Source organism: Pleurodeles waltl, chromosome 11, assembly GCF_031143425.1.
Source record: "Pleurodeles waltl isolate 20211129_DDA chromosome 11, aPleWal1.hap1.20221129, whole genome shotgun sequence".
Taxonomy (NCBI): Eukaryota; Metazoa; Chordata; class Amphibia; order Caudata; family Salamandridae; genus Pleurodeles; species Pleurodeles waltl.
In genome coordinates this window covers 330,661,525-330,686,549 of record NC_090450.1, presented here as the reverse complement: position 1 = coordinate 330,686,549, position 25,025 = coordinate 330,661,525, and the positions used below count along the sequence as shown (strand labels likewise).

The 25,025-nt window shown below is 40.3% G+C and overlaps 1 protein-coding gene across 2 annotated transcripts in view; it reads right to left on the bottom strand.

The window, feature by feature from the left end:
• The window catches only part of LOC138266612 (galactose-3-O-sulfotransferase 2-like), a 523,679-nt gene that overhangs the window by 49,084 nt on the left and 449,570 nt on the right, over window positions 1-25,025 (bottom strand). For both annotated transcript variants that reach the window (XM_069215440.1, XM_069215441.1), the window contains one exon: window positions 15,037-15,322. In XM_069215440.1, the coding sequence (XP_069071541.1) occupies window positions 15,037-15,322 (286 nt within the window). The remainder of the gene's footprint in view (window positions 1-15,036; window positions 15,323-25,025) is intronic.

Below are 25,025 nucleotides of genomic sequence, written 5' to 3'. Positions count from 1 at the left end.
AGAATTTCCAATGACATTGTTAACTGATAATGGAGCACATTTGTGTTTCAGAGGAATGGAGGCTTTTTTTAGATAAGTGATATAGCTCACAAGAAGTGCACTGTGCATCACCTGTAAATGATCAAGGGTATGGAGAGGTTGAATAGAACAATCAAAGAAGTGATACCGCTAGCCAAGATTGCCAGGTTAGATTGGAAGGAAGAGCTTTATGCTAGAGTAGTGGCTTATCATCTTTCCAGCTAAGACCTACAGGGAATAGGGACACCCAGGATATTAGATACCACCTCTCTTACAATGTACAAATTACAGCAGTTCTCCTCCATATAAAGTACATGAGCAATTATTACCAATCACTTAATCTTCAATATTTCTAGCTTGCACATTCACCCAACAACAACCTAGTAAACTCCCTGTGGTGTTGCCGAAACAAAACATGGAAGGTTGTGCAGTAATTTTGAATGTGGGGGAGGGTTTAGGATGACGGTTGGACAGGGCGGCTGGGAACTGCTTGGCTGTCATATCTTTTGATCACAGAATTCGAATAAAGTGTGATTGAATCACATCTGAAGTGGTGATCTACTACAGAATGGAGAAAAGCGCAACTCTGTGAAGTCCTTCACGTGTAAAGGAAATTAAGTTTACTAGATGTTCGTGTTGTGCGGACAGGTGACATTATGTGGAGGAGCAGAGCGTGAATTGGGTCAAGCGCAGCATTAAAGAAAATGTACGGAACTGAAGGAAAGTTATTTCTGTATTTCTGCAATTGATTTTGATAGGGAAGATTTTAACCGATAACGCACGTGTCGCTTACCTCAGTGCAGCAAGTGTACTTGTGACTCTTTGTATAAGCATGTCCGGCAGAGAAGAAACACTACGAGGAGGCCACGGTGAGCAAAGTGAAGGCATCTTAGCATATGTTATGTATGTAAAGATGTCACAGAGTGAGTTGCTGATCACACACTCACTCCTTGAGTGAGTAACAGTGATACGCACACCAGTAACCACTAAATTAGTATATGGAATACGATGCTGTGCATTCACATCAGTGATATGAACACCAATTAATAGTATTAACTTTACAAATAATGAGGATACGCACACCGAATAGTATTTAAACAGTGCGTTCATGTCAGTGACACGCACACCAGAATGGAATTCAACTTAAAGTGATACACACAAGTCTATCACTTTTATTAACTTTATAGTCAACAGTGACACGCACAATAGCACTGTAGCTGTGTATTCACATCAGTGAAACCCACACCATTAAGACCATTAAGACCATTACATTTGAATATAGCTAGTGTAATATTTTGAACAATGTTTGTGACACAAAAATTTGCTTTAACTCCACCTATACCATTTTTGCCGGAACCTGGTGAATCTTGCATGAAATGGCAAGAATGGAGAGATTACTTTACAAACTATATGGCTATAAGTGCTGATGAAACATTAACACCAGAAACAAAAAAGGGTATTTTGTTGCATTCTTTGGGTCCAGGTGGTATTAGACAGTACAATGAAATGGAGAAGAAACAGAGAAGTGTTGATGAAGATGATGTTTCTAAAACTGCACTAGAAGATTTAGAAAAGTATTATTCACCTACGATATGCATAGCAATTTATAAATATAAATGTTTCTACCATAAGCAACGAGAGAGGGAGACAATTGATGATTATGTATCTGCATTAAAAAAGTTAGCCATTTCATTTAAATGTTGGACAAATACAGAAGGAGTTACTTAGGGACCAGATTATAATGCATGTCAACAATAAAGAAGTGCAAAAAAGATTGTGGGCAAGTCAGATGCTACTTTGAAGGATGTGTAAGCAATTGTAAGGAAAGCAGACATTTCTAACAGAGGTGCTAAAGCAGCATTATAAGACAATAAAGTTAATAAAGATGTTTGTGCAGTAGCTGGAAAAAAAGTAGTGTAACAAAGAAATAACATTTTGAAAGTAGGAGTGAGGAGGGAAAGAAGGAATAAAAAAGAAGAAATTCATGGGGAGGTAGTATAAGTGGGGAATAATTTTAAGGTACTTTGACATGATACAGATGAGGCAGTCAAGTGCATATAATGAATAGTAAAAAGTGCAAAGCAAGATATCAAAAGTGCTCCATGTGTGGCTTAATTGGTCATTTTGAAAGGACATGTAGACGTAGAGACAAGAGAGGAAAGGTGCAGTGCATTTCTGATTCTCAAAGGGGGTCAATGTCTGAAGAAGAGGAATCAGCAATCTGAAAGTGATTGTATCTTAATTGTTGATGATGTAGTTTTGGATGTGATTTGAGAGTCCAGGAATAAACCAAAATGTGAAGTGAAGGTGGCAGGTATTCCGGTGATTTTGGTAGGAGAGTCTGATTCACCTTTCACTATTATTAACCTGGAAATGTGGAAAAGTAAATTTGAAAATGCTAATGGAAAAAATTTAACGGATTCTGATATTTGTCCAGAAAGTTTCACTGATGAGTCTATACCTATTGCAGGATGTAGAGAAGTGTCATTTAATTTTAAAGGTGTTCATGCCATGGGTAAATTGTATGTGGTTAAACATGGTCCTTGTATGTTGCGGTGGAGAAATCAAAGGAGTTTGGATATCATTCTCATCCCTAATGGAAAAGAACACATGGTAATATTGAATGGCAGTGACAATGTAGGATGAGAGATGCAAAAATAATTTCCAGAAGTTTTTTCTGGAAAAGTGGGCACATTGAAAGGTTTTAAACACCTTATTGTACTTTTTTTAAAAACAGAACCTGTGAATTGCAAAGTTAGAAGTGTGCCAATAACAGTCAGGAGTGAAATAGAAAAACAACTGTTGAGAATGGAAAAGGAAGGCATCATTGAACGCATTAAATCTCCAGAATGGATGTCTTCAATGGTCGTTGCTTGAAAATATAATGGCAAAATATGTTTGTGCAGTGTAAATAAACAAATCCTGTGGATAAGTATCTGTTACCAAAGAGTGACAAATTATTAGCAAAAAAGAAATGAATGAAATGGTTTTCAACTGTGGATTTTGCGTTGGCATACCACCAAGTGCCTTTACATGAAAAGAACAGGATTACAGCTTTTTTTTTTACACCTTATGGATGTTTTCAGTTCATCCGGATGCCTTTTGGGCTAGCATCAGCTGTATCAGTTTTTCACAGACTGATGAGTGACATTTTTACAGGAATTGATGAAGTCTTGTATATTGAAGATAATGTTCTGATCATGGGAAAGAACCGACGTTAAGGAGTGTACTGAGAAAGTTGCGATACAATAGGTTAAAGGCAGAATATATAAAGTGCTAATTCAGTTAAAAAAAAGTTACATATTTGGGACATGTCATTTGAGGAAATTATATTTTACCAAAAAATGAATTAGTTAGAGCAATTAAGGAAGCTACTGCACCAAGTAATAAGGATGAACTGTGTTCGTTTTTAGGGAAAAACTTTGCAGAAAAAAACATATTGCTTGAGGTACCTACTAAAGGATAAAAACTAGTGTTTGTGAAATGATGAGTGTGAAATGCAGTTTCAATATACAAAAAATTAGTTGAGTTCTGCAACTCCAATTCATGGATTTGATGCTTGCATAGTATAATAATGGTAGATGCAAATAGGAAAGGATTGGGTGCAGTACTTACACAAAGGAATGAGTGTGGAGAATAAAGGGTGATTGGGTTTGCCACAAGAAGTTTAACACCAGCAGAAGATGTATACTCAATTATTGAGAGAGAAACTTTAGCATCTGTATGAAGTGTGGAACGTTTTATATCATTTGCCTGGGGCAAGGAGTTTGAAGTAGGAACGGATCATAAACCATTAGTAAATGTGTTGACTACAGAAGGAACCTGATAGCTTCAGCAAGAATAGCAAGATTATCAATGAGGTTACAAGACTACAATTATCAAATAAAGTATGTCTAGAGTACAGAATAAAGTTGCTGATTGTTTAATCCGTATGCCATTACCCATAAAGGAGGTTCCACAGAATGAATGGGATGACTTCCAAGTTGCGTATATTAATAAAGATAGCATAGATTCTACTGCTAAGGAGGATTGGATGGAGACATACAGTGAGAACAAAATTTTGTGCAAAGTTAAACAGAGTATTCAGGAAGGATGGGAAGACAAGAAAAAATGTTGATTTGAGTTAAAGGCATTCTGAGAAGTCAGGAATGAGCTGGCAGTTGAGTGTGGCTTTGTAATGCGAATTAGAAGGATGATTCCTCCTCAGAGCTTCAAGAAAAGAGTGTTGGAATTATGTCATGAAGAACATTTTGGTATAGTCAGAACAAAAAAAAGAATGAAGTCTATGTATTGGTGGCCTGGAATGTATATTGAAATAGAGAGAATCGTAATAGAGTGTACAATGTTCGAATTCAGATACGAGTTTAAAGACCTTAAGACCGACATTGTGCCCAATGGAATGCCCCAAGATGGTTTGGGAAATGGTAGGAATTGACTTTGTGAGACCTGTGAGTCATAAGGTAGGGAACAGCAAATATATCAGTGTGTTGGTTGATCTTTTCAGCAAATGGGTGGAACTAGAAGTCCTGAAGAAGGCAGATTAGGAAACATTGATCAGATTTTTAGATGTGGTATTAATGAGGGAAGGATTACCAAAAAGATTGTTGACTGATAATGTTCTGCAGTGCAAGTCCATGGTGGTTGAAGAGTTTCTTCAAAGGAATGTGGTGAAATGTTGTGACTTCAGTTTATCATCCATCTGGAAATGGTGCTGTTGAGCGTTTTAATCGGGTGATTAAGTCCACAATTCAAATTGCTACTAGCAATGGAAAAAAAGAGGAGGTGGAGGTGAAAAAGATGCTATCGGCATATAGAGCAATGCATTCTCTAACAGGTTTTAGCCGATTTGTGTTGATGCATAGAAGAGAACCTTATACTAAAGATAATCTTGGATGGATGGACAGTGCTTGGAAGGTTGAGTGGTCACCAAAGACAGTATGGGATAATATTTTGAAGGCTCAGAGTCTGTATAAAAAGTATTTTGACTCTAAGAAAGGTCCTAAAGATAAGCACTTAAAAGTGGGTGGATGAGTGGAAGTCAGAAAAGCAGAAAAAGTACCTAAAAGTGAGAGTGTGTACTCTGAGCCCATGAGCCCATGAACGTTGTAGAATGCCTGAAAAATGCAGCTAGATTAAGTGATAATAGGGTGTGGCATATTAGTCGCTTAGGAAGATGTGAAGGCAAAGGAAATGATAATGAACTGAAAGTTTGGATGGGGGATGATAGGTTGTGGGAAATGGAAGATAGTATGGATCAAAGGGAAGCAGGGAGTGGAAATGAAGAAATGGACGATTTGCCATTAGAAGAGAATGACGTGTGTGAAGGAAGAAAGTGAAGATTGGGAAGGAAAATACACACACCAGTTAAATTAAAGGCTTTGTATTAAAGTGACATTATTATTAATTGAGATAAGTAGGATTAAAAATGTTAAGATTTACAAATGCATATTGATATGGTTATATTTATTGTTATATTTAATTTGATGTATAATTCATTAGATTAATTTATAGCATTTAATGAAATGTTATGTTTACGTAAATTGTAATGTTCACAAAGGGGAAGGATGTGTGGTGTTGCTGGAATGGAATATGGAAGGTTGTGAGGTAAAATGGAATGTGGGGGAGGATGGACGGTGTCCAGTTGGGGAGGGTGGCTGGGACCTGCTTGACTGTCATATCTTGTGATCACAGTTGGAATAAAGTGTGTTTTAATCACATCTGAAGTGGTGATTTACAACACTCCCCAATACCTATGCAAACACACAGGCAACAAAAAGCAGTCATGAAAACTCTGTGGGCCAAGACAAGAAGCTACCCATATCTCAGGTCGACAAATCAATAGCTGTGAAGTTTAGTGAAATTTAAGACATACACCAGTGTTGGACCTGGCCCTTTTTGCAGGGTCATCCCCAAACTTTTTGCCTCTTTCCTCCTATCTTTCCTGACTTGTTTTTGTTGGTTTTAGAACTCTGAGCACTTTACTACTGCTAACCAGTGCTAAAGTGCATATGCTCTCTGTGTAAATTGTACTGTTGATTGGTTTATCCATAATTGGAATATTTGATTTACTGGACAGTACCTAGTAAAGTGCACTAGAGGTGCCCAGGGCCTGTACATCAAATGCTACTAGTGGGCCTGCAGCACTGGTTGTGCCACCCACATAAGTAGCCCTGTAATCATATCTCAGACCTGCCACTGCAGTGTCTGTGTGTGCAGTTTTAAACTGTAAATTCAACTTGGCAAGTGCCCCCACTTGCCAGGCCTAATCCTTACCTTGGCCTACATATAAGACACCCCTGAGGTAGCCCCTAGGTAGCCCCATGGGCAGGGTGCAGTGTATGTTTAAGGTAGGACATATACTAATGTGTTTTATATCATCTGACAGTGAAATACTGCCAAATTCGTTTTTCACTGTTGCAAGGCCTATCTCTCTCATAGGTTAACCTGGGGGCTGCTTTTAAACATGATTAAAGTGTAGATTCCCTTTGGGAGCAGATTGACATATGGAGTTTGGGATCTCTGAACTCACAATTTAAAAATACATCTTTTAGTAAAGTGGGTTTTGAGATTGTGTGTTTGAAAACACCACTTTTACAAAGTGGGCATTTTCTTGCTTAAACCATTTTTGTGACTCTGCCTGTTTATGGATTCCCTGTCTGGGTTAATTTGATAGTTGGGCTGTTTGCACTTCTCTCCAGACAATGACACAAAGGGGCTGGGGTGTAGCCTGCATAACCTGATGAGCCATCTGTGCTAGGAGGGAAGGAAGGAGTGGTCACTCGCACCTGAAAGGGCTGTCCTGCCCTCACACAGGGCTGTCTCCAACCCCCTGGTGTGTGTCTGAGGCCTTGCCTGGGCAAGGCAGGATTTCACAAACAAGTGAGATTTTCCTGTGAAGTAAGCCTACTTCAAAGGCCAAAATGCGTATAAGAAGGGGACTCAAAACCACAGACTTTAGACACTTATTGGGGTGGACACCCTACCTCACAGACACTTCTGAACAAGAAGCCTGCTGGTGAAGAATCCCTGACCCAGACCTGCCAAGACGAACTGCCTTGCTGCCCAAAGGACTCACTGGGACTGCTTTTCTGAGAAGGACTGCTGCCTTGCTGTTGCCCTGCTGCCTTGCTGCTCTCTAGCTGTGCTGAGAAGTGCTTTCCAAGGGCTGGTATAGAGCTTGCCTCCTGTTCCCTGAAGTCTCACACCTGCAACTGGACTCCTTGTGCGGCAAAAACTTGATGCACAGCCTGCTAAAAACGACACACAGCCTGCCTCGCGGTAAGAAATTCACTGCACGCTGAACTGTAACAACGCAGCCCAACTTTGCAAGGAGAAGATCGATGCAGCGCCAGCGTAGCGACTGGAACATTGACGCACGGCCCACTGGATCGAAGCACAGCAAACCCAGAACGATGCTGCCTGACTTTCAGAGAGAAATCTAAGCAGCGCCTGCTGTGCAGGAGAAATTTCCTCTCACTGGATCGACTCAGCACTTGTGACTTAGCTCCGCAAGCCCAGGATTCCATGCACCGTCCCCAGGGCACCAGAAAACCCCGCAACCCGAAGAGGAACCAAGTCCGCGCGCCGGAAACTGACACAAAGTCTTCCCCTGTACCTGCATGGAAAATAATAACAGAAGTCGGTATGCGAAGGGACAAAACCAACGCACACCTCCCCGTTTTCCACGCAACGCCTCCTCTGTGGTCCCTTGCGGAGATTTTGAATGCAAACCAGGTATTTTGTGCTTGCTAGAGACCTTTATTGTTTTTAAGAGGCATTTATTTGTTTTTCAAAGACTCAAGACACTTTATATCACTCTTACAGTGATATTTCAACATTTACTTATTGCATTTTTAATCGTTTTTACCTGCATCTTATCAGATAAATAGTATATATTTGGCTAACACTGTGTGGTGTATTTTTGTGGTGCTATATGGTGGGATTGTATGATTTATTGTACAAATACTTTACACATTGCCTTCTAAGTTAAGCCTGACTGCTCAATGCCAAGCTACCGATGGGTGGGCGCAGGATAATTTGGATTGTATGTGACTTACCCTGACTAGAGTGAGGGTCCTTGCTTGGACAGGGGGTAAAATGACTGCCAACCAAGGACCCCATTTCTAACAACCAGGAAGTGAGCAATCACTAATTTCTCACATCACGTCCATCACCATTTGTTTTAACCCTACCCCGAGAACCCATCATTAAAATGTATCCCTCAAGGGCAGATATCCTGGAGGTAGTTTTAAATTTCATTGAGATGGAAGCTAACTGACATAAGTGACATTTGAATGGCATGGTATCAAGCCTGTTCTTTTTGATGGTTGTAGGAAGTGAAGGAAGGGCCACAGACTTTCCTTTCTCTTTTCACTCTCTTTTGTTCAGAGTACCCTGTGCCACATTGAGACATCATACTGCACACTCACCAACACTGCTTCTTCTGTCAGTGTTAAATGTATTACTGTCTGAGGCTCCAAAGGTCATTTCAGAGTTATGCTCACTGTACAGGATATCTGCCTCTCCCACTGTCTCCACATCACTGTCTCCACAGTGCAGTTCATTGCTTTATCCTTAAGCTTAGGGATATACACTGGGACACATTGCCTCCAATTGCTCTGTGTCCTTGCCAGACGTTGCCTATCTTTTCACTAGACTTCTCCTACACTGCAGCCTAAACGCATACCACTTGCAGGTGGATTTGACGGTGGGTAGATCACAAATAGTCGTTCATGATCACAGGGCTATCTTCCCTCTCAAAACAGGTCTCATGCCTTGACATGGCTCACTACTGCCTTAACTGCTGCATTTCCACGTAGGTTCCTAATGACTCGTCACCAAAATGATGACTCTTTGAGATTCAAGACACTAACCCTAAAAGAGACAGACTACATGTTGATTGTTCTCTTGAAAGTATAACTGTTTTGAATGAGCGAGTGGGTGGAGAAGAGTGTACATATGAATAGGTGAGTATATACATGAATAAGATTGAGTGAATACATTTTCAAAGTATGAATGAACAGATGACTTTATAGATGAACGAATTGAAAGTGGGTGCTTAATGAATGGTTAAGACAATGGGCACAGGCCTATGGGTGGCAGGAGGCTATGCTTCACTTCAGCCTCTGTTAACCCCTCAACCATTGAATCATCCTTGTGTCATCACTCTCCCATTCATTCATCTGTAATCACTCACATCACCCAGTCACATAAACTCTGCATTCAGTAACTCACCTATCCATTCAAGCTCACGTGCAAACGCCTCCCATCAACAACCTCTGTAAGTAAAAAAAGATCTATTGGGTTGACAGTTCTTGTTATGGATAAGATTTTGGTCAAAAAGGGTGCTTTGTTCCACAAGATGTTGTAAGATTTTTGGGCGGATCTAATGAACGGCACTTGCACTGCTTTTGAGAACGAAGCCATAAATTAGGAACGGGCTGATTGAAAAATTGTAGGCTGTGCCAGTGGCAGAACAACAGCAATTACCTACTTTAAAAAAAATCAAGGTCAAATAAGTATTTATCGAGACAATGAACATGATTCAAAACCCTTGTTAAGCGTTGAATTTTGATCAACAAAGCATAAATAGCTTATATTACAAATGCAAAAGGATGTTTGCAATTCACAAAAGTTATTTTTGAAATCATTAAACAGATTTAATCAGACTGAAATTGACCTGTAAGTAGATCTCCTTCTGTGGGAGGAGAGTGACAGTTCCAGGGCAGGAATGTACTGGAGGTTTTTGAACGCCCACACACCTCACAAACGTACACATTTGTGAGTATTCATAAACTCCTCTAAGATCTTTCCTCTTCAGAGCCCTGAAAACCGACAGAGATTAACTCCTGCAGAGGGCTGGAAGGGAACAGGAAAATGAGAAAATGTAATGCTCTAAGCATTTTCAGGATTATGTAGGGAAATTAGGCCTAGAAAGCTTCAGTTGGTGTAAACTGGAAACGTTTTTTTAGACTTCTTAAAAATTGCTAATCTATAACCATGTAAGGTAGAATTCGTGAATCGAACTCAGTGCATCGACATTTTTTGGGGGGCTAAACAGTAGTTTGTGCTCTTATATGAAAAAAGGTTGTTTTAGCTCCAGATATGTATTAAAGATGATCAGTGTACTAAAACAATCACTCATTTGTCTTTTATTGCCATTTATTTGTACACGGTACTTAGTAGAAATTAGCTAGTGCCCTTATTAAATATGTAGTATTTGTACATTCAAGAAGGCATTTGAGATCTGTTGTGCCACACGATCCTACATTTGATTTGAGCTAAAAATCCCAACATAAATAGGCTATTTAATTATTTTAAAGATGCATGTTTTTAGCTTTTGAATAATATTTCTTTCCATTGAAGGTACTGCCATCAAACTGTTTTGCTATTGTGCACCATTTTGCACTGCATTGGTAGAAACAATTGGTTTCTGGGGTTATTTGAGGTCTTGCTATTAGCTGCCTGAAGAAGACAGCATTGTAACGAATACTTTAATATAAACTTAGACGAGATTTTGAGGCTGCTGCTCCAGCGGTGATCACTGCAAATATCAACGGGAAGGGTGACGGGCGGCAAGGATAGGGGGATGTGGAGAGTGGCAAATAATATTTTTTCAAAAGACTTACCGTTCCCGCTGGCGCAGCCTCCTGCTGCCTCACTTGTTGCTCCTTTCCTATTCTGGTGTCCCAGAGAAACCTAAGTGCGCATGTGTGTTTGGCTGGCCCAAGACAGCCGGCTAAAAACACTTGCACATAGTGAACTCCATTCCCCCCCACCTCCCATGGCTGGCTGAGCTAGCAGCAGAAAAATGAAACAATATTGAAGTATCTTTTTATTTTTCTGTTGTTGAATCTTAGCCGGGGGGGCAACGTTGCTCTGTCATTGCAGAGAACAGCCCATGTGCCCCTCTCTGATGATTGGACCGCTTTGTTGATTTCTTCAATATCCTACTACTTATACAACAGCTTTCATGTCTATTCTTTTGTTCGTACAGCTCCTGGAGCATTTAGGGTTCAACCTACTTCTTGATTGATTGGGTGCCTCTTTATCTCCACTACTAGTTGCAGGGAGCTATTTTTATGTGGAAGTTTTCATTCAATTAGTGTTTCAGCATTTCATTGAAACACATGGCGTTCCTTGTTCTCTCCTTGTCTGCTCGTTATCCCATCACATCCCTATGATTATGATTTCAGGACAGGTAGCAGAATGCAGTGCTAAACTCTGTGCTGGATAAATTACCTATGCATGGATTCTGGAAGCTTGAGCTTTGGGGTTGATGGTCATTTACAACTACCTTTGTTAATAGAGCTCAAAGGTGTGATTTGCTCAGTGCTCGCATTCGTCTTGGCAGCAAGTTTAGGCTTACAATCCCGAAGTGATAAATACTGCATGAAGTAGAAGGTTTAAAATTATTTGAATTGTTTGTCGATTACAGTCATGAATGGGGTAAGCCCGCATGTAAGGTGGAAATTTGCCATATATCTGTTTGGTGTTTGCATTGGAAGTTATGAGATTCAAGCCTGGACATGAATTGGCTCAAGCTGTTGCAGCTTTCCCGGAGAGTGTCAGTTTCTTGGGACGATAAGTGATGTTTTTTTTAGCTCATTTATTTCATGTAATGAGGTTGCTGAGTGTGCCAGGAAACCTGAGAAAGTAAAACAGAGAGGAAAATAGGGTTCAGTAGGATTCAACTTTATGATACTTCTTGTATGGCTTGACTGAACTGACAGTCTTCTGACCAGAGTTTAATTTAACTTCGACCAGTTGTGGATGATTTTTTTCACCAAACGTATGCTGAAGTTAATGCAGGACCAATGTTTTTTCTGTTTAACATTTGCAAGAGTTCATCACAGTTTCCCAAAGTACACTTGTTACCTCACAAATTATACGCAGAGGGCACCTAGCAGCAATTGTCCCAAGCTCCTTGTTTTGATTAAAAACCCATTAAGAGCTCCCAAAGGATATAAACTTCTCCTACTCTTGACAGATTTGCAACGTGCTGTGACAACTAATGTTGTTTGCAGAAATCTACAATAAATGAAAACATCAATCCTTTCTTCTGACTAACGATGGACTTTGAAGCCAAAACTCTTTACCCTAATGTATGCCTCTCACACTTCTTAGTTACTTGTGCACCACAACGTCACTTCCGTGATACATGTAGTACCTCTATTGATTAGTATCCATGCTTTAAATACACAATGAAAAAGATCGCTGTGTTAAAGCACGAACTATCTATCCTCTGGTTAGAAATGTAGGCTTTGCTGCAGCAAGGTACCCTGATAAGTAATTAGATAAAATGAAACAAAACATATAATTAACTCCTGCCGAACCCTTTTTACTTTCGTATTTCTTAAATGATAGGTCTTGTTTGAGCATGATGCACATTTTAAGCGGAAAACTGTGAAGCTCGATCAAGAAGACGAGGGTTAGGCAGTCGAACCTTCATCAGACAATGCTTTGAGGAGTGAGGAATAGATTTCTGTTAGATCTGGTAGTAGGGTGTTAACTCGGTCTACGGGAGACTGTATGAAAGCGTGTATCATATGTTATGAAGCTGGTCGTGTGTTTATAAGCTGGTGCCAGAGATAGGATTCAATTTTACAGACATGGGGTATTTTTGACATTGAGACAATGTAAATTTGATGCACGGTTACTACTACTTCTCAGTTCTAGTTGTATTCTGAGATTGTGCTACATTTGATCAGAATCGCATATTTTCTTTTGATGGGGTTGTACTTAGGAAGGAAAGTTGACATCTGGATGATATGAGTGAGATGGATGATCTTAAGCTAATGAATATCCCAGTTATGATGCCCTTTACCCCATCCATGACATCATCAACTTTTCCATCAGCCAAGGCACCTTAACCAAAACCCAACAAATTCCACCCCTCCTGAAAATGAGAGACAGACCACAAATGAAATAAACTACCATCACCCCAGCACCCTCTCATTACCTGGAAAAATACAAGAAGGGGCAGTCACTTCTCAACTACAGTGCACGTGGGATGCCACAATATGGTATAACCCACCAATCAGATTTATGATTCATCCACAGGCACAAAAACTACCACTTTTCACGTAGTCAAGAAGATACTCCAAAGGACAAAAGAGACACTTGCCTCCTCGTTCTCCTCAAACATGTAGCAGTCTTTATTACCATTTATCAATGAGAAGGGTTTTCAACCATCTCTTATATTAGGTGCATATGGACCAAGGTGAAAAACTGGTTTCCAACAGTTTTTTTTTCCTGACAGATACTGCTTTTACTGCAGTTAATCATCTAGGTTACAGTCCCCTGTGGCGTGATGTGTACTAGGGCTCCAGCCTATACACTGTGATTTCATTTGATTTATGGAGACTCCTAGGGTCCTTCTAGCCAAGCTATCACCAATATATCAATAACACATACTCACAGGTGCCATCCACAAAAGTGACCATCTGCTTAAGAACAACCATCTGTTTCATGCAAACCCGGATGTCCTAATACACAATGGACCACAACAAGCAATGCGCTTGTTCTGTAGCCATTTTAGCTATAGCTTTATACACGTTATTTTAGCAAACTAGGCCTGCTGCTGTGCACTTTAACCTAGATATGTTTATAGCTTTTTTACATTATTTTAACAATGGCCACATTTGCGATCTTGTTTTATTTTCTCTATCTAGCTGTTCTTCGCCTAGGTCAGCACTGCGTTCTTAAACAAGACATTTCTTTCACTCTGTGCTTTTCTCAAAGCTGCAATAAGATAGGTTTCTGGCAAAAGTGGTACACTCTGTCTCCAATGTTCACAGAAACATACACACTCTTACGTGGGGATCCTTTCTTGAAATGTCAGCTGTTTTATTATAAAAACACCACTTTGACCCATGTATATTAGAGGGAGATTCCAGCCACATGACCACAACTGTATGATGATTGTGGAGTGCTTCGCTGCAGCTGCTTATGTATACTACAGGCCTCTTGCTCAGGTATGAGGGATGATGTCTCCCCAGGTGAACCTGAAAGGCAGAATTAGAGCTTAACATGCTGTGCTCTAACATAGTCTAGGTAGGAACTATTCTTAAAAACTGTAATGACAACATTCTAGCATTATTTTTGTGTTTTACTCTTCTTGTCACAATTTTAATCCTGCCATGCTTCATCGTCCTAGTTATTGAAATACATGCTTTATTATCTAAGATACAGTTGCTTCAATAAAAATTTATTGAACTATACTCTGCCTCTAATTGTCCTTGCATATGTGAGACTAATGTAACTGAAAGAAACAGATGAGATCTGAGTGACCACAATTTCCCTGAGGAGTCATTTGTGTCATGCGCCTCGTTGCCCAATCATCTCTGCTTTTGGGTGGAGATGAGGCACTGCTAGTTAGCCAGAACAAAACCTGGATTAGGCCGACAGGTGTCACTTGGTGTGGGATCAGACTCAGTCCCCCGCAATACAAGTGATTCTGCCGCCCAAATCCAGTAGTCTCATTAGGATAATGAGAACCTACGCAACACCCTGTTGCACTCTACATTTACGAGGGACACCTGGAACTATTGTTAATGCCAGGGAGTCATCTGAGCTTCCATGGCCATTCTGGCTTTGTCAAGTGGCAACACTAATGTAACAAATAAAAGTTGTGTCTTTCATTCTTCTACGAGTGAGCATCTTCCTTTTGGAGCCATTGTCCAGAGCACCTGCTGCTAAATAAAATTACATAAAAATTACTTATGAGCCTCACCAGTATCTACAGATTAAATGGTTCAATATAGTCAGGTCACAAAATCTTATTCAGCTTGTCTGACTTCTCAAGGAGGTGGTTGAGAAATTGAAAATGTGTTGTCTTTCTTCTACATGACAGCTTTAGTGGGAAACTGCATCCCTTAGTGCCCGAACAGATAGCAAGGTCAGAAAGCTCACTCAACTCACCTTCAGCTATTAGGATTTTCATGAGGACCTGGAACAAAGAAAATCATAGCCTGCCTCAAAGAATTTGAAATAAGCTGATTGTCTTCGAAAACTTACCTCATGAAGGTTGAACTTTAAGTGGTTGCACATGATGTTATAGTGCTCCCCTGATTTCTTTGTAAGGAATCCTTCTACAAACTTGGCCTGGAACTTCTGGGGATAGTGAAAGATACCCAAATGATCAACAGGAAGTGCTATGGAGAGGTTGTGTTTCTCTGTAAACCTGTACATAATATTCATGACAGTGCTGCTAGCCGTTTTGTGGGTTTTGAGGAACATCACATTCGTCACTGGATGGCAGTTCTTCAGACTTGTCTTGATTGTGTTCTCAGTAGGCACAATTCTGAAAAAAAGAGATCCAGCATGAGTAAGGAGGTGGATTTTTTTACACCATGATGCTTGCACAGAACGTCAACACTGTGTAACAAGACCCTTCCAAAAAGTAGGAATTTGCCAGGGAAATTAAGATGGATGGCACATGGTCCATAACTTACAGTTTCTAAAGATGTACAGTATCAGCCTTCGTGCACTGCACTAGTGAACTGTTGCCTTTCACACTGAACAATTGCAGAAGATTTAATAAAAAGCTGCATTGGTAAATGGTGTAGGATGGGGAGACCTGGGTACTGGTACTAGCTCCTTGTGAAGACAACTCCAGACAATTAGAACCTACTTCCGATCCCAGAGTCTAGAAGTGAATCTGAAACAAGGAGACATTACTGAGTGGCATGAGCAGCACAAGGAAAAGTTTGGCTCTTCTGCTTTCATCAGAATCAGACCTTCTGGCCCTATGATGTTTCTGTCAGTGACCGCTTTGTAGTTTCTTTTGAAGACATAAAGCATTTCAAGGGTGCTGTCACTAAGTATTCGTTAGAATGGCACAAAATCTGTTTTCTCTGGCATCATGATCCCACAGGAAATGTATCTATGTCTAAAGTATTCAAAGCCATAAATCAGTGGTATTAAGGCAGGGACCAGTATTATCAGTGGTCTTCTCAAAATTGCTGTGACAGTCAGAGGAATCACCTCATGAGAAATGTAATAAATAAGTGACTTAGTTAAGAATGGTATATGGGAAAGATATAATTCTCAAGCCCCTCATTCCCTCTTTATACAAATAACCTAGATGGATCACGGCTGTTAGACCTGACAGCCTTAGGGTGGTCTTCCCCAGAATTTGTGCCTGCCTCCCTCAATTTTTCTGATCTAATTTGTGCTGTTTTTAGGACTCTGCATACTTTACCACTGCTAACCAATGCTAAAGTGCTTTACATTGCTATTTCACAAATGCTACTTTTAGAAAATATGCATTTCCCTGCACTTACTGCGATCTGTGCCTTACAGCCTGTTTTTAATCAATGTCTGGTGTGTGCTGGTTGACAGCTCCCCTTGCGCATTCCACCCAGACAGCCATAAACACTGGACACTCTGCTGCATTTGCATTCATCTGCATACTGATGGGTTTACTGGGGCAGGAAGAGTGGATGGGCTCTCACACTTTTAAGGCCTGCCTTACCCAAAGGTCTGATAATCCCCTACAGGGATCCTGGCAGACAGGGCTGGGTTGAAAGGGGAGCTTATGCACTTCAAAACCACTCTTTGAAGTTTCTTCCACTTCAAAGACACATTTGGGTGAATATACTGGGTTTCTGACCCCAACAAATTAGACACTTCTGGATCTACAACTGGGCTCTGTCAGAGGGAGTACCAGGCTGCCCAAATGACTCATCTGGACTGCTTTGCTGGAAGGACTGCTGCCCTGCTTTATGCCCTGCTGCCTGCTGGCCCCTGAACCTGCTGGAATGACTCTGCCTCCCCAGAACTGCTCTCCAAGGGCTTGGATTGAGCTTGCCTCCTGTTTTGAAGTCTCAGGGCCACAAAGGCTTCACCAAAAAGAAGAAAATCCCGATGCATTGACACAACTCCTGCAGAAATCGATGCAGCACCTGCCTCGCTGCTGAAAAATTACATTGCCTACCAGATTCACGCAGCTTCTGCTCCTTCTCTCCTGCGCATCAAGGATTTTCAGCACATCATCCCTAGGCATCAAACTATCCCCACATTGAAGCGAGGAACCAAGGCTGCGCTCCTGGAAATCGACACATCACCTTGCAGCGCAGAAAAAAACAATACATCATCTGTGCTACACCAGAAAATCCTACGCAGCACCTTATTTTTCATTGCATTTCCTCCTCTGCGATCCCAGTGAGTCGATATTTTTGACACATCCCAGTTACTATGTGTTATAAGGATACAACCACTGATTCATAATGTTGGAAAATTGATTATTGGTAAGGGCAGGTAAGTACGTACACTTAGCAATAGGCCACTAACCTTCACTTAGGTCCAGTTAGGTCTCAATAAATTAAACCCAGCTCAACCCTTGGTAGTTTGGCAACGAGTGACAAAGCTTAAAATAGGAGACAAATGTGTAAAGCATTTAAAAATCATAAAAAAGTACCTAAGTAATCCACAATAACAATCCAACACCACTTTATAACAATAGATTATAATTTTGCTTTAAAATGACACCAAAACAAATAAAATCAGATAAGGGGAACCGGAGCTATGAATTTTTAAAGAATTACTGTTTTATAGCACATAGAAATTAAAAGAGCCAATCTGGTCATCTGGTAGCACCTCAACCGGGGCAAAGTCAAAGTTTGAGACCAACCGCGATGGAGCCCTGCTCGGTTACAGCAAGCGGGAGTACTCGGTCAAAAGTTTACCTTGGGACTTAGTCGTTTTCTTAAAGATTTTCTTCAGCAGGACCAAGTCGCTAGTCCAATCTGACCTCCTGGAACTGGTCCTTGGATACGCGTTGTGGGAGCCCCCAGTGGAGATTTCTAAGTTCAGACTTAGTCACTTTTTCAAGATGAAAATCCTTCCACCTGGGCAAATCTGAATCTTGATCCAATGTCCTTGGAGCCCTCTTCGGATACACTGCCTGGGAGGTCCAGGTCAACTTTCTACATTCAGACTTAGTCACTTTTTCTGAGATTTTCTTCACTGGGACAAACCTGAAAATCAGGCCGGGTCACGGTTGAGGCAAGCCGGCTAGAGTTGCCGTGATGGGTCAGTCCCTGTATGGAGCTTTTTTCCAACAGTTCTCCAAACTTCTGGATCTTCTTCCAGATGCTCTTTTATGGTTCTTTTGGTGTCCACAGCTCACCCTATGTTTCTAGAAGCTCTGAGTTGATCCTTGAGGGGTGCGGACTACAACTCCCAGAAGGCACCTGGTGCAAACTTCAAATTGGCCACTGGACAGTGGTCACCTGGTAAGTTCCTTCAGGAGTTGGTGCAGGGGACTCTGGTTAGCAATTTTTTCACCTATAGCAAACAGGAAGTCCCTCCTTGAACCAATTGAAGCCAGGAAAAGCCCTTCTTGTGGTGGAGCCCAAGTGTGGAGCTGGTGCAGTCCTCCAGAGTGCAGTGTCCAGGTGCCGGTCAGGGGTCCAGCAGAGCAGTTCTTCTTCTCCTGTAGTTCTTCCTTGTAGGGATCTGTTAGGGATCTAAGGTGTGGGTGCAGGTCTGCCATATTTATCAGGGGTCCTGGTTCTCCAATCAGATGCAGGGTCCCTCCCCCTGTGATGACCACTTCCTGGGAATCACAGGGAGCAACATTCTTCAAAAATCCATCATGTCTGAAACTGATTTTTTGAGGTTACATCTGGCTCAGCCCAACCACTGGTGTGGCTAAAAATCCTAAACACACCCCTCCTGCCCTCTCCTAGTCTAATCAAGAGGGCACCTAATTATCTGGGGTTGCAGGATGTGAGGGAGTTGCTGGGCTACTCCAAATGTCCTTCCTTGCCTTTGAAGACAAGTTTGGCAGCCCTCCTCCCTTCCTGCTTCTCCATATGCCGAGGGGAGTACTCCTCCCACGGGCACATTCCTTTGTGTTCAGCCCAAGCTACTTCACACCTCATCAAAGCAACCTGGCCAGGCTGCCAGAGGCTGGCCAATCAGAGCAGAGCACTACAGGGCTGAAGTTGGCAGCTTTGTAGGTAGAGTTTAAAACTCTTCACCTGAACAAGTTATATTAAATCCAACAATTGTAAGTTGTGGGATCTATTATAATAATTAGTTTGACACCAAACTTGAGGTATCTGACACATAAGCGGACTTTATAAATTAAAATAAAGTTTCAATATTCACTACAATGAGTGAAAAACTAATTTGCCTGTTTTACCTCATCAGGGCTTATACAACTATTTTTATAAGGCCCCTGCTTATAGTTACTTGGCACCCAACCCTGAGGGCACATAGTGCACATCTTAGGGGTGGCTTATATGTAAAAATAAGGTAGTTTGAGACTTTGGAAGTACTTTTAATTCCAAAGTTGAATTTGCATTTAACTTTAATGGGTGCACTACCTATGCTGGGGTCCCTAAACCTACATGCCCTACCATATACTGTACTAGGGACGTATAGGTAGGTTGAGATAGGCAATTATAATTAGCCTAATTTGCATACTAATTTTATCCAGAGCACAGGCCCTGGGACTGGTTAGCAGTACCCAGGGCACGATCAGAGTCAGGAAAACAGCAGCAAAAAGTGAAAAATGGGGGCAAAAGGTTAGGGTGCCTCTGCAATCAGTCCTGTTTTCTCACACATAAGAATTAAGACTCATTTAAACCTTTGAAAAACAATATCTTGACTAGTGTATATTGGATTTTTGTCAGTTTGGTCTTATTTTATTCAGATAAATATTATCTATATTACTAAACTGGTGTGGAGTACTTTGGTGTTTTACTGTGTTGCTGCATGAATTATTGCACAAATACTTTACACATTGCCTTCTAAGTTAAGCCTGCCTGCTCTGTGCCAAGCTACCAGAGGGCGAGCGCAGGATAATTTAGTTTGTGTACTGACTTATCCTGACTAGGATTGTGGTACCTACTTGCACAAGGATTTATATCTCTGCCAACTAGATAAACAATTTCTAACATAGGCTAATCCACAAAGCCATTTATGAGTATGTAAAGTTGCATTCCTGTAGTACTAATTCACATACTCATAAATATAAATGCCTTTGTGCATCAGACACATTCTGTTTTTCAGAGTAGGCAGAGTTCACCAGGTGTGCAGGAAAGTACTTGTTATGTACACAATCAATTAATTATGCTGTTACATTTAGATTCACATTTCTACAGTCCCAAGTGTTGTTGCTCCTTTAACACGTCAAGGAGACTTGTACAATATAATAGAATTGGATGGGCATAAACCGTTATGCATCGTTTTGGCCAATATCTAGCCTTTTGACTTAGGGTCTAGTATCTTCTGACATTTCCTTCAAAAACGCTAAACAATTGGACATATTTACATCGACCTAGCATGTTAAATATTCTGCAAACCCCTCAACATTATATTGCTTAGAAATATGAGTATATGACTGCTGTGAAAGGGACTGCAAGGACCATCATCTCTTGAATGCCTTATTGGAGAAGGTGGGGGCAGTGTAATAAAGCATGCTTTGACCACCCACAATGGGGGTCACACAACTGACGTCAAAGAGACTGCAAGGATCATAAACTTTGATTGAGGTTGGACTCACCTACGGGCAGTTCCAGACGTCAGGCAGGTCAGTGTGTGGGCTGGTTTTGTCGCTGATTGTGGGCCTGTTTTATGATCTGCTGCATTAGTTTTTACAGCTGATTACCCTGATATTGAAAAATCCCTACTTCAAGCTCAAATCCATGCAGTCTTCTATACTTTTCTAAACATTTAAACAGTATTTCTTTACAAGACAAAAAATCCCCAATTTGCAAACATTGGCCACTTTTTTAGCTATCTAGTTCACTGGCAATGGCCACTTTTATGCTGGTACCCAGACCTATTTTCTGTTCCAGTCTGACCCTGCATACATGGATGTGAGATTGCTAGGGTTGAGGGAGGAGTCTCTTTCGATCTCAATGGCTTCTGGCCCCTACTCTTAGTAGTCAAAAACAACTTGATGTTGAGGTCTTTTTCTGCAGTTTTGACTTCACCTCTAGGCTGAGGAACAAGTCTATAAGTGCCCTTATTAAAATCTACTATGCTAAATGTGTCTCGACAATTTCTTATGGGAGTGATCTTTTGGAGGTATGTAGATACCCCCAAATTACAAGTGGTGGAAAATACATTTTTGAGGTGATTTTAATCCATAGCCTAGAGTGCATCTTCTTTTGAAGAACTTGGCGTGGGATATACCACAGACACTCACTTATCACCCCCTTCCTGCGATGGCTCTCATTCTATGTTAAGAAGGAGACAGATATGTACTGATCTTGTGGGACTGTATGAGCCTAAATGGTGGTCTGAGGTTCCCTGGATAAGGTATATAAAATCCGCATTTAACATTATGGATTGTCCTGATTTGTCACCCCTTACTCTACTGTCAATGCTGGTTTAACTGGATACAAAAGGAATGTTTGCTTTATGCATGGGAGTGAAGAGAAATAAGGGAATTACATATAACACCTGCGGATACTCATGACTTACTGAGAACTTCCTTCCATATCAAACCATGCTAACTCTGTTTACAAACATGGATTACTATAATTTGTTAGCCAGATTTAGTTTAAACCTGATACTCTCTTGGCTAGTCCCAGGATTTGACACTTGTAAAAAAAATGGCCTGTACAAATGCAACTCATTTTCTGATCAAAACGCCATGAATTCTATCTTTTTTTGGGGGGTTATGAGAATTTGTGTAAGAAGAGCATTTTACCCTTAATGAAAGCAATGAACTTCACTGAGGTCAGGTAGGCACTGACCTATCTACAAATGCTTCCAAATAAATGTGCTAGTTTTCATATTGCTCGTTTTGTCAATGGAGCTATAAATATGTGATCTGTGTTATTTTTTTTAATCAAAGTTGTTGGATATATTAAGTGGATTATATTATGTTTTTCAGGTAAAACCAATATAAAGCTTATGAATTAATTATTACTGAAAAGAGCAAACTGTGCTTTTCACATCAAAATACTTAGTTAAGGAGCGTGGTTCGGGCACCCGCAAGATTGACACCAGATGATAACACTCCTGGTCCGCATTCGAGCTTGTACGACCGACCAGAGACAGTCTCGGACATTTCTCATGGTCGTAGGAGGCAGCCTGGGGATTTCGACGGTGAGTGGATTTTGGCACTTCGAGCCATTGTCTGACTGTTTTTCGTTTTCTTGGCTACCACTGCCAGTAAGCCATGCCCAGTGTTTCCTGCCATTTCTTCGCTGACAGGATTATAAATACTTCATTCTCTCTTTATTGACATCTCTCCCTCATTTCAATCTTTCTTTCTTCGGCAATGACCAAAACTTTCACGCTGTGTTCATTTCACCACCTGAGATTTTGCACTGCCAATCACTTTAATGAGGAACTTTGCACTAATCAGCATCTTTCCTAGTGTCTTAATAAATGCACTTGCCCTTGCTCCTGAAGCTTTTGATGGAAAACTAGAATCAAGAAGATAATTTTCTCCATTCTATTGATAACTGCTTCTCTGAGACCCTTCATTAGGGAAATCAGCATCATCTTCAATGACTGGAAGATAAACTGTCTTCTCTTGAGTGAAGGGTTTCAAAAATAGAGCTTAACATCGAAGAGACTCACGAGATAGCTTCAAAAGTTGCTGTTATGGCTAAGGAGATTGATGCCCTTTAAACACAAACTGAAAGTTTATGAAATTGCAACAGGCATAACAATCTCTTTGTTCACAGTATACCAGAGAGAGCCGAGCAGGGAGATACAATCACTTTTCTACACTCTAACTTACCAAATATTGTGGGTCTGACTGACAATGTTCCCCTTAATAGCCACAGAGCCCATAGTCTTGGGCACAAAGCCTCCAGTTCAAATTTCATCTGTAAACCCAAATGAATTATATTAATGCAAGTTCTTTCTCCTTCCGAACAATGGAAACAAATGATTTGGTCTTGGCAAAAGATCTTTTTTTCTCAAGATGTTTCCATTGGCACAGCTTCTCGACATAAGGAGTTTCAGGACATGCATCTTTCAATAAGTGCTATGAATGCAAGATTCAGCCTTATCCACTCATGTATCATCAAAGCCACCTACAAGGATAAGACTACTTCCTTTGAGTCTCCAGCTCAACTTAGACAATTCATTTATCTTCAAAAAATAAATGTACATCAGCGGAAATTGAATGTCCTTTAGTACATCACTATGTTTGTGATTTATATTTCTCATTGAACTGATATTATTGCACTCATGCTTCTCTCTCATTAAAGATTTTTCCACCTCTCACCCAGGACCATTTTCTTGTTGCTAATGAGGTCCATGATTATGTTCAATGTTCAGCTCTTGTTTAGTGCCCTCTCCTCTAAATGCCCATCCCGCGTCTCCCTCTATGAATAAGTCCTCTTTTATTTGTCTATGCAAGTTTCATATTGCTATATTCAGTTCCTGTCCACATTTTTCTGTAACTGTTCAGGTCTTATTTTCAGTCATTCTCTTTTCTAATTTTATGCATATTGGGCCAAGTGCTCTGACCTGAACATCCTCTGTGGTGCTTCTCTGTGCACCACCTTCCATTTTTCCTATCTCTTGATTTTTTTTTCTATGGTTCAGGTCTTTCTGACTCTTCACCATACTCCTCTTTTTTACTTATGTTGGGTCTTCTTTGGACCCTTTCACTGTCACATTTTAATCTTCCTCCTCTGTCTTTCTTCTACCTTTTCTACTAAGCATTCTTCCCTTGTTTCATTCCAATAGATTTGCTTTTATACTTCTATTTTGTAATGTTTACTCGAAACTCAAAGAGGTTACTGTTTTATATCTTTTTACTAATATTCTCATGAATAGATTCAGAATTGTATATTGAAGTGTCAAAGGCCTTCAGAGCCCTATCAAACAACAAAGAGTACTCACTCATCTCTCTAAACTCACTTGTATATTTTCATTACTACAAGAAACTTATCTCTTTGAAAAAGACATTCACTTCTTAAAGAAAAGTTGGGTTGGTTCTGTTTATTGTTCACCTCTTGCGCACCATAAAATGGTGTGAATATTTTATTTCATAAAAGTTTATCTTTTAATATTTTAAAGCAAGAAACTGATGTGGATGGTAGATGGCTGTACCAGATACAATGATTAATGGTTACCTATTCTCCTTTTTTAATGTCTATAGTCCTAATGGATACTCACTTTTGGGATTTACTCTCAACAAGACTACTGTCAGTTTTGGATGTCGAACTCGTGGTGGGCACCGATTGTAACCAAATGTTATATCCCATTTTAGATAGAAAATCTGCATTTAAATATAATCCCAACAACATGCAAAAGGCTTTTCAACTAACAGTCTCCCATAAGGGTTTAGTTGATGCATGGCACTCTAGAATCCTTTTAGAATACTCTTTCTACTCCCCTATTCACCATTCCTCTTCTAGAATAGACTACTTTTTTAGATAAAGATCTCACACAAAATGTTACTCATGCTGAACTATGTACTATCCTACCCTTTGATCAGGCCTCAGTGACAACTGACCAGACATCGGTCCATTCCACTATGCATATGAGTAAATAGTGTTTCAATAATGGTTTACTACAGTATCAAAAGTTTGTCACACAATTTGACCAATTTATCACCACATTTTCTGACATTAACATTACTTCTGACTTCAAGTTCTACCATGTTTGGTATTCTTTTAAGGCAACAGCACAAGGATATATGATTAATTATGTATCCCAAATGAAAACGAGGGCTGGAACATTAATATTATTCCTCTTCTCACAAAGATGTTCTGGAACAAGTTATCCAGGGCAAACTTTGATTTAAGAAAACATCCATCAATAATGCTAGCAGTGCTCGTTTAAAAATTAACACCAACGGCAATTCCAACAAGGCTGGTAAGTTGTTAGTTAATTAGCTAAAAGTCAAAAAACGAAAGTCAAAAATAGAAGTCATTCACACTGCCACTAGTGAAAAATTACTTAAAGACCAGGAGATTATGATTAATTTTTCTGAATTCTACTCCAAGTTATACTCAGAAGTCTCATCATCCACTCACAATTCCTTAGGTTCTTTTTTTGTACAAATCAGAAAC